Source organism: Fundulus heteroclitus, chromosome 19 (genome assembly GCF_011125445.2).
Source record: "Fundulus heteroclitus isolate FHET01 chromosome 19, MU-UCD_Fhet_4.1, whole genome shotgun sequence".
Classification (NCBI taxonomy): domain Eukaryota; kingdom Metazoa; phylum Chordata; class Actinopteri; order Cyprinodontiformes; family Fundulidae; genus Fundulus; species Fundulus heteroclitus.
In genome coordinates this window covers 15514813-15527211 of record NC_046379.1, presented here as the reverse complement: position 1 = coordinate 15527211, position 12399 = coordinate 15514813, and the positions used below count along the sequence as shown (strand labels likewise).

The 12399-nt window shown below is 44.0% G+C and overlaps 1 protein-coding gene across 1 annotated transcript in view; it reads left to right on the top strand.

The window, feature by feature from the left end:
• runx3 (RUNX family transcription factor 3) overlaps positions 1 to 11487 on the top strand; it is a 32997-nt gene extending 21510 nt beyond the window's left edge. The window contains 2 exon segments of the mRNA XM_012862083.3: positions 4158 to 4232; positions 8659 to 11487. Of these exon segments, the coding sequence (XP_012717537.2) occupies positions 4158 to 4232; positions 8659 to 9140 (557 nt within the window). The 3' untranslated portion in view covers positions 9141 to 11487.
• The last annotated feature ends 912 nt before the right edge of the window (positions 11488 to 12399 follow it).

Genomic DNA, 12399 nt, shown 5'->3' with positions numbered 1-12399 from the left:
CTGAGCTTTGATGAGGGCTCAAAAGCGCCTCTCTGGGTGTCTCACAATGTGTGGTGACGGTATTAATATCAGCTGCTAAAATCTTACAGAACTGATACATTCGCCCCCCCCACCCCCAATTCCTTTTTTCGTGCCATAATGACATTTTATCCTTCACGTTTTACAGTGCCTTGCAAAAAAGGCTTTCATTTAGTCAGGTTACAACCACAAACTTGAATGGGTTTTATTGGGATTTCACGTGGAAGGCCAACACCGAATAGTTCATAATTATAAAGTGCTAAGAAAGCTTAATGGTTTTCAAAGTTTGTCTTACAAAGGAAAAACTTAAGAACTGTGGTGTGAATTGTATTCATATCCCTTATTTCTGATACTGCTAAACTAAATCAACTTCCCCAGAAGTCACGTAATTTCTAAACAGAATACATGCGTAATCTCAGTATTAATAAAGCCACTCTGTGAAGGCCTCAGAGGTTTGTTAGGGAACATTGACGAACATCTCACAGCGCTCGTTTCAATCTGTCCTCTGGTAATATAAATGTTTTGGACCAACTGCACACCTGCAGAGATTTGGCTGCCCAACTAAACCGACTAGACAAGGAAATAATCATTCAGAGAAGCAACCAAGTGAGCCGTAGTAACTCTGGGGGAGCTGCAAAGATCCACAGTTTACGTGGCAAATATGACAAATATTAGTTTTGCACCTAAATCTGACCTTTCAGCAGGAGGAGCAATGAAAAAAAAAAAGCACACAACACGTAACCACAAACACAGTCACCGCAGTGAAACATGGGGGTGGCAGCATCATCCTGTGAACATGATTTCCTTCAGCAGGGACCAGGAAGCTGAATGGAGCAAACAAAGGCCAATAATGAAACAGAACCTCCTAGAAGGATGAACACCACCTGAGATTGGATAACCCCCAACATATACAGCCAGTAGTTAAATGTTTTGGTTTAGATCCGAGTCGTTTGTTAGAATAGCCTCGTCAAAGTCCAAACCTAAAACCAGTAGAGTCTTTAGCACGATTTGAAAATGTATCTTTATTGAAACTCTCCATCCAGTCTGACTGAGCTCGAGATATTTTCCAAAGAGGAAAAAATAAAAATAAAGAAATAAATCAGTCTGTCGATATGCAAATCCAGTAGAGACTAAGGTAGCAACTTAGGGGGCCTGAATATAAATACACGCCACACTTTTACTTGTATAACAATTGAAACCCATATCTCATCCTCATTCCACTTCATGAATATGAGCTGCTTTGTATTGATTAATCTCAAAAAAAGAACCCCCCCCCTCAACAAAAAAAAAAATACACAGAAGTATGAATTTTGCAAGGCATGGTACCTAGAAAATAGCAGTTCCTTTCCATGTATGACACTTAATCCAAATGTTGTTACTTCTGGCTTCATTTCGCCGAACTGGCACTCATCTGCTGCAGCTGTGCCTTGGCAGTCTTGCTCGGCATCTTAACGTCGTGGCCTCTGGCCTGGACTTAACTTGAGAAGGGTTTTAATACAGCTGTACCCCCTCCCGCCTCGTCCACAGTGACCACACTGTTTGCTCCGCATAAACAAGCCGGCCGGACCCCCGGGTTTGAGGAGGCACCGCTGCCGCCGCCGCCTCCGCCTCGGCTGGGAGGCGCGCAACTAATTCACACGTCGAGAGTGACATGATAAGCCAATTAGAAGCGGTAGCGGCGCAGGAAATTAGCGCCGCCAGGTAGCGTCAGGGATGTTTGAGAGTCGGCGTCATGCTCGTTAGGTTTCCGCCAGACCAAGGCAGAAGACTGAGGCTAATACGGCCAAAAAAGCAGAAGGAATCTGGCGCCGTTTAGACACTCTGTTTTACTTCTGCACTTTCATATTGACATAATATGCCAGTGGCAGCCACAGAGTTTATTTGTCATGGTGCCTGAAAGCTTTACTTGTGGTCAGTTTTTTTTTTTTTTTGTGTGACCCAGAAATCAATTTTCAAACCGTAAAAAGGTTTCTGTGCGAAAAAGAAATCTTTTGAAGCCACCGACTTTGTGAAAAACCAAGGCGGGGGGGAAAAAAGAGAAGTGAGAGTGAGGGAGATTTTTTTTATTTTTTTTTTTTTTTTTAAAACAGACTCAACTGTTTGTGTAAGTTATAATTTCACATCAGAGTGAGGCTAAGTTTTACATTTCACCAATTACAGAAACTACATGTATGCCATGAACAGTCTCTATTGAGTGAGGGGGGGGGGAGACGGAAAGGGCGGGCGGGCGGGTTGACCAGCTCTCAAAGGGAACGTAGGATTTTTTAGCCCGTGTTTGTTTTTGCTCACGTTATAAGTGAGGGCTCAAAAGACATATCAAATGTCCCGCATAGCTGAGCCAAGGCCGTGTTCCTCCCCTCTGTAACACGCTCTCTTTCTCTCTCTCTGCTTTCCTCGCTTGCCGTCTTTCTTTCTGTCTTCCTCTCTCTCTCCCTCTCTCGCGCGCACACACATTCTCTCCCCTGTGTGACGCCTAAGGCCCGACCGAAACAGGAAGTCAGCACAAGGACCAGTATTCACTGTGTCTCAATGACACGCTTCATTACACCAAATGCATTACAAGTCTCAGAGGCGTTGCTAGATCCGGAGTCATGAGGATGGGACGCCATTTTGGCTAAAGTAACATCTCAGCCGTCCCTTTCATCTGCGCACAAAACTTCAAAAGCAAGGGGGGGGGGGGGTTTATTCATGTCATCCCCGAAACCGTGCTGGAACCATCCCAGGGCGGCCTAATTGGTGACGCACTCAACACTTCACTGTTCCTCACTCCTCAGCTCCTCCTAGGGGGCTGGTCCTCCTATTAACAGGGGTAATCTGTGCCTCTGGTATTGATGTTGTCTGCTGGCCAATCAAAATATTTGAAGGAAATGTTTATTTTCTTGAGCGAATCGCACCAGCTGCTTGCGAGCTTTTCTGAATACGGCCATTTATGTGTAAGAATTTGCCATTGTGAGGCGTAGCGCGGGACCTCTCGGTGGCTGAGTGCTGATTTGGACATTTGCAAAGGAAACGGAGGGGCTCCAGGGGAAGCAAAGATCTTACACAAGCTGTGGCTGAAAACCCCAGTGCCACCCCCACCATCTCTGCCCTTTAGCATCATTTGAAGAACCACTTGTCACCATGAGGGATTGGAAGTTTACTTAATCGTGGCTTATTGCTGCAGTCATAAAAAAGAAAAAAAAGAAAAACCTGAATGCCATGTGGTAAATTTGGTTTCTGTAATAATCGAGTGTTAAACTGCCCACGTCCGCGGAGCTCCGTGCAGGTCGTCTTGTAGCAAATACACCATCTCAGACTTTGAATAAATACCAGCTGTTTGTCCCGAGCCTGCTGCGGTGTAGCCGTCAGGTGTGAAGCCGGGTCCCACGCGTTGGGCCAGCGTGTCCTTGACCCTTCCTTCGCTTCCTGACAGGCTACCGAGTGTCCTACGCTTCACAGATCTCACCTCCTCCAGTGTCTCGCCTGAAGGGCCCAAAAATACCTCGTATGCACCCGCGGAGCGTGTTTTTCCAAGCCTGGTCTCACCGTGGTGAGAAACCCACCCCTTCTCTTCCCAGTCTTCGCTGCGCAGTCAGCAGATGCCAACCTGTGACAGGAACAAACATCTCAAACCCACCAGGTGTCAGGACAGTTTGGACCAGTTTGTCATAAAAAAAGGTTACTTGGATTGTATTTTGGGTCCCCATGCCAAATACAATGATTTCAGGGCTATAAACATCAAACATTTACAACCCAAACATGTTTGTCTATTCAAATGTGAAAATCTCCCCCAAGAATACTACAACTAGGTCATTTTGGCCTTTTCATTATTTATTTTAACTTCTTCTTTTTTTTTAAGATGGAATTTTTAACAAAATGCCAAAATTTCTTTCCTAATTTTACATTCTAATCAACACAGTGTCAAACCTGTTCATACAGGCTCAAATATATACACCTACACCATTACAGTTTAGCTAAATGTGTTTTTTTTCCCATTTGCAGTTTGACTGCATGCTTTTAAAGCCATGAACAAGCTTCTGGCATCATTCTGCCTGGATATTTAAACTGGAAGAGTTGTGGGGAAGTTTTGGATGTAACGTACAATAAGCAGATCCCAGCATTTACCTATTGTTGTTTTTTTTGTGTGTGTTTTGCTGTAGCTCTGTGGCAGGATCAGATGGATACCCCTACTCTGAAGACCTGTAAGGTGGAAGAGGATCTGAGATCATGGCCAGGTGAGAAACTGACATTTCTCTGTTCAAACGCAACCCTGTGATTCTGCTTTGAGCGGCTGGATTCTGAGAACCCAGCATGCATGTAACGTGAGGGGTGAGGTCTGTTTGATTTTTGTCTGAAGAGCCTTACTACACGCCATTATATTCCACTAACGCCACCACCAAATCTCCCTCCTTCCTCCCCTCCTACTCAGTCTGTCTTTCCTTTGTCTCTTGGCGATGTGGATTTTTGTTGCTTTCTTAGCAGCCCCCTCTGCCTTTAATCCACGCCTTACTCAGAAACCACCAACCCCACACCAGACGTGCTGAGTCATCCACTCACACCGTAAAGCGGGCCCACTTTCAGACAAAGACTTTTAGATGGGGCTTAGTAGTCTCCCTCCCTTTTAATTAATGAAAAGAGAATTAGGACTTTTATAGCTGCTAAACCTGCGATTGGAAACTAGTCATAGATGCAGAAGACCAGCAGTGAGTCAGCCACGCACCTCCGAGGAAAAGATTTACTTAACAAATAAACGTAGCAATCATGCCACCTTGCTTGTTGATACATTAGTAAAATCTCCGGTTTTTCTACAATCACAAATTCCACTTCCCATTGCTTGTGTTGCATGTCACAAGTAGAGAACATGCAAAAACCCTCGGCTCTGGCATGATGAAGCGTTACTATAGACGAAGCTTTTGGGGCTGTTGACCGCGGTTCCACAGCACAGAGGTGATTGTCATTTGCATTCAGCTTGACGCTCCGACTGCGAAGGCTCGGCGCTTAAATAAACACCTGGAAATCATTTGGGTTCATTTGAGTCTCCTATTCTTTGGCATGCGCAGCAGCAGCAGCAGCAGCAGCAGCCTTCTCATAGTTATCAAGAGTGACTGCTCATCTTAATGGCATCCACCGTTGAAACCACCCAAACCAGTCGGTGAAACAAGACTTTGCTTATTATTTAATACTGAGGTGCAACAAGGTCTCTTTGGGGATATCACTTTAGCACGTAGCTGCGCCATCTGGAGATCTCTTTTCCCTTTTTCCTTCCCTCCGCCTTATTTGCCTGAGACACCATTCCCCGGGCCCTGGCTGTCACAGTTTGCATCAAGCCTGAGTAAACATTTCACAGGTGAGCGCCTAGATTTGCATCTTCCCATCGCCAGCTACCACATTCGGTCAGACACACACACACGCGTATACGCCCCAACGCACGATTAAACACACGCGGAGGCGATCGCCTCTAACCTGCCCTTATGTTAACAACCAAAATCAGTTTCTCCCATAAGCAAATGAGACAAACCTCCGGCCATATCTGGGTTACACGCTTGAGTGTTGACTAGTGGACTACTTGAGCTATGCAGAAAGGAGGAAGGCCCCGCCCTATCAAGAGTTCGCGGGACTCAGAAGCAGCGGAGGTAGAGAGGGAGCGCGGGAACAGAATGTTCTCAATAAAAACCCCTGATTCCCACCTACCCACTTCACAGACGGGGAACATCACAGACGGCGGACGGTGCCAGCGAGCCCTCTGGGTTGCATCCCTTCTCCTGTCCCTGATATTTAGTCAACACGTTTCAGATGAGTCTAATGGAGATCATGTGTGGGGTTTGTGCCGCTGAGGTTACAGGCAACAACTGCGGGGCTCGGGTTGGGAAGACCCTCTCGGCCAAAGATGCACCGCCGGTACCACAGCCACAACAGCGAAGCCTGTACTTACAGTGGGTGTGTGGGGGTGGGGGTGGGGGTGGGGGGAGCAAAAAGGTATGCAGGAGCGAGAAAGAGCAGACCTCTAGTACACAGGAGTTTGTTTAGCTCTTTCTCCCCTCCAGAGGGAGCTACTCTACCATGGAGGCCTGGGAAGGTGTCTGCAGACACCTTGTGGCTGGCAGCCAACAGCCTGAGCCTGAACAAGCCCATTAAAGTGTTGTGAAAAGTGTCCAATCCAGTTTCCCCTGACAGAATACAGGAGTCGATCCCCGCCACAGTTTAGCCAGCATGTTTCCACCAACTCCAATCAACGGGGAGATCATGAGCAGGGTGGGTGCGCAGCAGCCACAGCCATCACGTCCCCTCCCCAGCTCCACCCTGAGGCCTAAATTTAGACCAGGCAGGGGAGAGATGAAGGGGGACACACACACAAACACACGCACGCAGAGGGAGCAAAGGCTTTTTGGGAGTCCAGTAGGAAATAATCTGACTCCACTTCACCCGAATCCACAGCAGCTGATGGTTTGGATTTTCCTTTGCATGAAATCAGATATGGAGCAAACTGCTGATTCTGCTTGACTCTGGAAAAAGAAACATCACCCCGACCACCAACAAACTCCCTGCTTTTATAGAAAAGCAAAACAAAATGCAAAAATGTGTTAGGAAGAAGAAGAAGAAGAAAAAAAAAAATCACAGCGAGGCAAGGCCTGTGGAAATTACAAAGGAGCATTTTGTGTTTGCTGTCAAAGAAAATTGACCTAGCTCTCCAGACATAAGGAAAAGAGATTTTAACAACACTGCAGCACGCAAGTTCGCCCCCCCAGGCTTTGGCTTGCGAGCGCTTGCTGTTTCATAAATACAAGCTCTCTTTTCTCTGCCATCCAAATCTCTATTTTACACTTAAAGTCATGTGGGCACATTGAGCCCATGAAAGCCACATTGGGACAAACAACCAATGTGCAGATCAATGAATGTGCGTGCAGGCAGGTGTGGATGTGTTGCTCACGATGCTAACAGCTGCTATGAGGAACTTTCTCCATAACCCAAAGACATTAAGAGGAAATTTATAATTCAATGGCATTCGGGCGTGGCTCTTAGTCGCTTCACTTTGAAGTGTCTGAATGTCACGAATACTTGCATAATCTTTCAACTGTACGTACAGTTGCAGCTAAATCAATTAGTATATTACCAAAAAGTTTGTTTGTTTCAGTAAATGAAAAAAGAAACCCAAATTTATTCATTAATCAAATGTGATGCATTTAAAATGCTTTTTGTATCCCGTATTACACCTAATGAAAACCCTAAATTCAGTTTCTCAGAAAATGTGACCATTATATAATGCCAGCAAACGATTTTCAGTTTAGACAATTAATATTTTGAGAAATCATACGTTTTGAAAAGATTCACAAGGTTTGTCTGGGATTGCAGCCAGAGTCAGTGGTTCAAGAGCCAAAACTCATAGATGCATCCTTGAAATGGGGTGCAGTCGATAATTCCTTATGTTTAACCAGAGCAGCCAGAAGCATCTTACCTGAAAGAAGGAGAAAAGGGACTAGATTTTTCCTCACTGGTACAGAGTTCTCCTGATATTAAAGCAACCAGGCTTCCTCCACACCTTAACAGGTGCCACAGTCAGATCTCCTCTAAGCCATGCTGATGCAGTGATCAATAAAATAAAGGAGCCACGATCATATATCGTACAGTAAATGGGCATCCCTTTAAGTAGGCTGACATTTCTGTACTAAATTTTTTTTCTTTGACCTTTTAGAATATTTTAATTTCTTAGAAATTGAATTTTGTCTTTTTATTACCTGCAACACATAATAATAATCTAAATCAAATTGCCAAAATGTATCAAAATGCTTTACATTTTGATTTGAATTGTTGAAATAAATAAACATTGATGATGCATAAACTGTCTACACCATAAAACATTAAGAGGGAGGATTAATTAAGGGTGTAAGACTACATAATATATTTATTTCTAAATTAAGAGACATTTCAAACCTGGTTTAAAGCTTTCAACTTTATTTACATTTCTCTTCTGGCAGTTAAATAGATTATTTTTTTATTTTTTTTTAAGACCCAGAAGGATTCAGCTCTGTTATCTCTAAGCTCACACTTCACATTTAACTTTGACAGGATCTGCACTGTGATGCACATTTAGACATATGCATAACACCGCTTTTCTCTCCTTCTCCTCTCTCTGTCTCTAATTGTGGACGTCTGCCTGTTTCACCTAAGCATGATTTATGGCATGATTTATGACATGTTGCACAACGGCGCAACAAGCCGTCAGCGTTTATACAAAGCACCCCGTACTCCTGACAATGCTCCTTTTCATTGCTCAGAGGACAGAAAGCTGTACGTCGGTTTCCTTTTGAAGGGCCGGTAGGAGGGCGCCGGCGAGGGGGGGGGGCCTTTTCATAACTTCGGTTTTGTGCACGAGGTTGTGGGATGATGTGCTGTCAGTGCTTGATGACTGTTACCAAGCCAGAAAATGTCTCAGTTCATTACTTTTGAACAAATATTTCCATAGCGTGGTTTATTGTAAGAAATCTGAGTCTGAACTGAGGTTTAGAAAAGGTTTGCTGCCCTGGAAATGTGCAATAATAGAGAGATTTCTGATGTTTGTAAAAAAGGGAAATGTTTAAAGCCCATTGTTTCATAACAGGGACACCAGTTTTCCATCATGGAGGAATGCTTCTAACTTTGTCTCCGTCTTTGTGTCTCAAACAGGGACTACAGATCTCTTCCCGCAGAGGACCACCTTCCCGTCTCTTTCCCCGCTGACAGACCCTCGCTTCTCAGACCCCCGCATGCACTACCCGGGGGCCTTCCCTTACTCTGCCAACACCTCCAGCACCGGCATCAGCGGCCTGAGCATGTCGGCCTCCTCCAGATACCACACCTACCTGCCGCCACCCTACTCAAACAACCAGTCTCAAAACTTCCAGTCCAACTCTTACCTGTATTACGGCACGGGCAGCGGCTCCTACCAGTTCTCTATGGTGGCGCCGGGGAACACCGGGGGCGAGCGCTCCCCCACCCGCCTCCTGTCATGCTCGGGGGCCACGGGCACCGGAGGGACCAACAGCCTGATGAACCCGGGCCTGAACACCCAGAGCGAGGGCGTGGAGGCCGACGGCAGCCACAGCAACTCCCCCACGGCCATGAGCGCCTCGGGTCGCTTGGATGAGTCCGTCTGGAGGCCATATTGACTGGAGGAGAGCTAGAAATTTTGAAGATTGGGAGAAGTGAGGCTGGAAAGGAATGAACAACAAGGCTGAACACTGAAAGAAAATGAAAAAAAAAAACATAAAAATGTTGCATGTTTCCCACGGTTTTCTCGCTTTAAAAGACTTTTTGCTTTTACTATTTGAAGACATTTTGTAATTTCTGAGTGAACTCTTGCACTGCGCTGAAACCTGTACTCTCCCAAGACCTTCGGAAAGCCATACGAGCAGAGGTGACATTCAGCGGAGACTGTAAATAATAGTTAGAAAGCCATCGCAGTGATGTAGACAGGTACTCGAAGTCAAAACGAACAACAGCATGGAGGTGCGAACAATCAGTACGGCTGGTGAGCTGAAAGCCACCGCAGACACTCTTCAAACAGACGGCTCAGACTGATCCAGCTCACTTGGCAGGTGGAGAAGTCAGACTGGTTTCCTGACTCCTCGATAAGCATGGCTGCACTGCTGTAGCAATCGGTCCCTTTAAGCTTTCATTTCTGCAAAAAAATTTGCATCAGATGTAAAAATGTTTTCACGAGCATACAAGGGCTGTTTCATGTGCTCGGTACTTCTGCAGAACTTTTTTGGTCTATTTATTATCCACACGGAGAGATATTAGCTTCTGGTCAGAGAGGAAATGTCTCAGAACAATTGCTGCATTATTGAGGGAGAATCCTTTTTCAAGTTTAAGAAATTAACTCTCTGCTGTTTCGTCAGTGCGATGCGTTTCAGCAGGACAACGGATGATAACTGAAGGAATGTCAAACGGTTTGGTTTATTCTCTGCAGATATGTTGAGTCCTGATGTCTTTACTCTTTACTTTTCTGTTCAAGCTTTTTTTTTTTCTTTTTTTTTTTCGAAACTTGTAGGTCCTTGCCTGAATTTTTTGTTTTTATTATTTTAATTGGACGACTTGGTTTACTTTTGATATTTATTTGAGCCAAACTTTGGGGAAATGTATGCAAAAACCCCAAATCCTTAAGCATTTCTCTTTAATTTTCCTTTTTTTTATAAGCATATAAACAGTATATATACCATGTTTGTTAAGTATGAATTTGGAGTTTTTGTAATATATTGCTAAACTAAATTATGAAAAAAAAAATCCTTTTAATGTAATTATGTTGCCTTCCAATGTAGCTTTGGTGCACTAAAACCTTTATTCCAAATGAACTATGCCCAAAAAGATCCTAGAGCCCTGATCTTTTAAACTATTTACAATTTGCCTTCCTGCGCTTACAAAAGAAAAAAAAAGCTATTTTTTGCACTTTTTTTTTTTTTTTTTGTTTCCTCATATTTCGTTTGGTGTGCAGAGCGAAATATGAAATATTCCTGCACATGTTGTTCAAAACACACTTCAAGCGTCTGTTTTCACAAAGGTAATTACAATCCTGCAGCACAGGTGTGTCTGCACATTCCCAGTGTCCTGAGGGCCTTTTTAACGGGACAGAAGGACGAGGAGGGGTCCGGAGTGGGATCCTCTTACCAACACTGAGGGCTGTCTCTTGTTCTGCACAGGTCCCTTTGTTCTGCGTCATCGGTAGCGCTTTGAAGCATTTGTGGTCGCGACTGTCCCTCTCGCTCGAATTTACTAATCATGCTCTGGCATTTGTTCACACGCCTGTGCAGAGCTACGGTATTTACAACAGATATCAAGTGTCTGATAGTTACAGGACTGTGGGCATGACTCTGAGAGATGGATGATTAGTTGCCACACAGCTGAGGTTTGATCTCAGAGCGAAGAGGGATCCAAAGACGCTCGAATTTGGAGCTAAGGTGAAGAAATACATGTATGCAAGAAGTTTTTTTTTCCGCTTTATTCCGCGAATGTCGTCTCATTCCTACTAAGGGAAAGCATGTCGTATTTTCATCCTCTCAAACCTCTACTTGGTTGAAAACCTGACAAAACCATCTTGCAGCTAGAGAAATCGCACGATGTGTGTGGTTACTTCCAGAAAAGCCAAAGATCTACACAACTGCCTGTAAAACTGTTTAAATGTTGAGATTTGTGGTAACTCATCTGTGTGTTGAATGAACTTTATTGTCCTTGTTTATGCAAAACTATGAAGCCAAAGTGTACAAGTCAGTCCTATTTTGTGTGTTTAATTAAAGAGCACAATGTTCCGTCGATTTTCTTTTTAAAAGAACCCCAGTTTCATTTTAAGTCATCCTTTTCTCTCCGGTTCTCTCTATGCTGAAAGCATGTACATCTGAAACGAATATGTTAATTTAAAAAACCTGTATGTGCTAAAACCATTACTGCTTCTATATGAGTGCTTGTAAAGTTTGCGGATAATGTAGTTTTTAATCATTTTAATTAAAAAAAGATGCCTCACTTCTGTCTTCAGAACTGCATTTCATTTGTACTGAACAGCACATACATCCACATTTTCCACATTGTGTCACACTGTTTGAAGGCGGGTTTTACAGGGTAGGCTAACACAAAATAGTCCATATTTATAAAGTCTTAGAGAAATTATGGTTGGTTTTAGAAATATTTCAAAGAATAAAACATCTTTACTCTGACACCCCTAAATAAAATCCAGTAAGACCCACTGTTTAAAACAACAAATGAATAAATAAATAGTCCACCTGTAATTTGGTTTATGTATAGTCACCAATGTCCCGTGAAGGCCTCAGAGTTTTGTTTGAGAACATTAGAGAACAGCCTCATGAAGACTAAGGAACACGGGGATAAAGTTACGGAGAACCTTTAATCAGGGTTAGGTAATAAAACAAGTTCCCAAACATGGAGCATGTGATGAACCACTACTGTTCCACCCATCATCTAAAAATAGAAAAGAGCATGGCACAAATGCAAATCTGACAAATTAAGCCACCCCAAAAAGAAAAGAAAATGAAAGGCGAGGGGAGGGGAGGAAAGCATTAAGAGAAGCAGGCAGTAACCTCCTGGTTTCTGGAGCAGCTGCAGAGATCAACAGCTCAGGTGGGAGAAAGGTTTGACAGGACAAAAACCACGCCATGAGACGTCCTGTTTGTAGTTCGCCACAAGAAATGTAGAAAACACATCATGCATGTGGAAGAAGTGGTTCACCCACTTCTTTTTTTTGGGGGGCATACATGTAAAATGGGTGGGAGAAACACAGCACTGCCCTTCACCCTGAACACAACGTCCTCACAATAAAATGCAGCGGTGGCAGCATCATTCTCTGGGGGTGTTGACCAAAGTTGATGGGAGATTGGATAAAGGGTAATCCAGGAAGAAGTCTTGAGACTGGGCAAATGG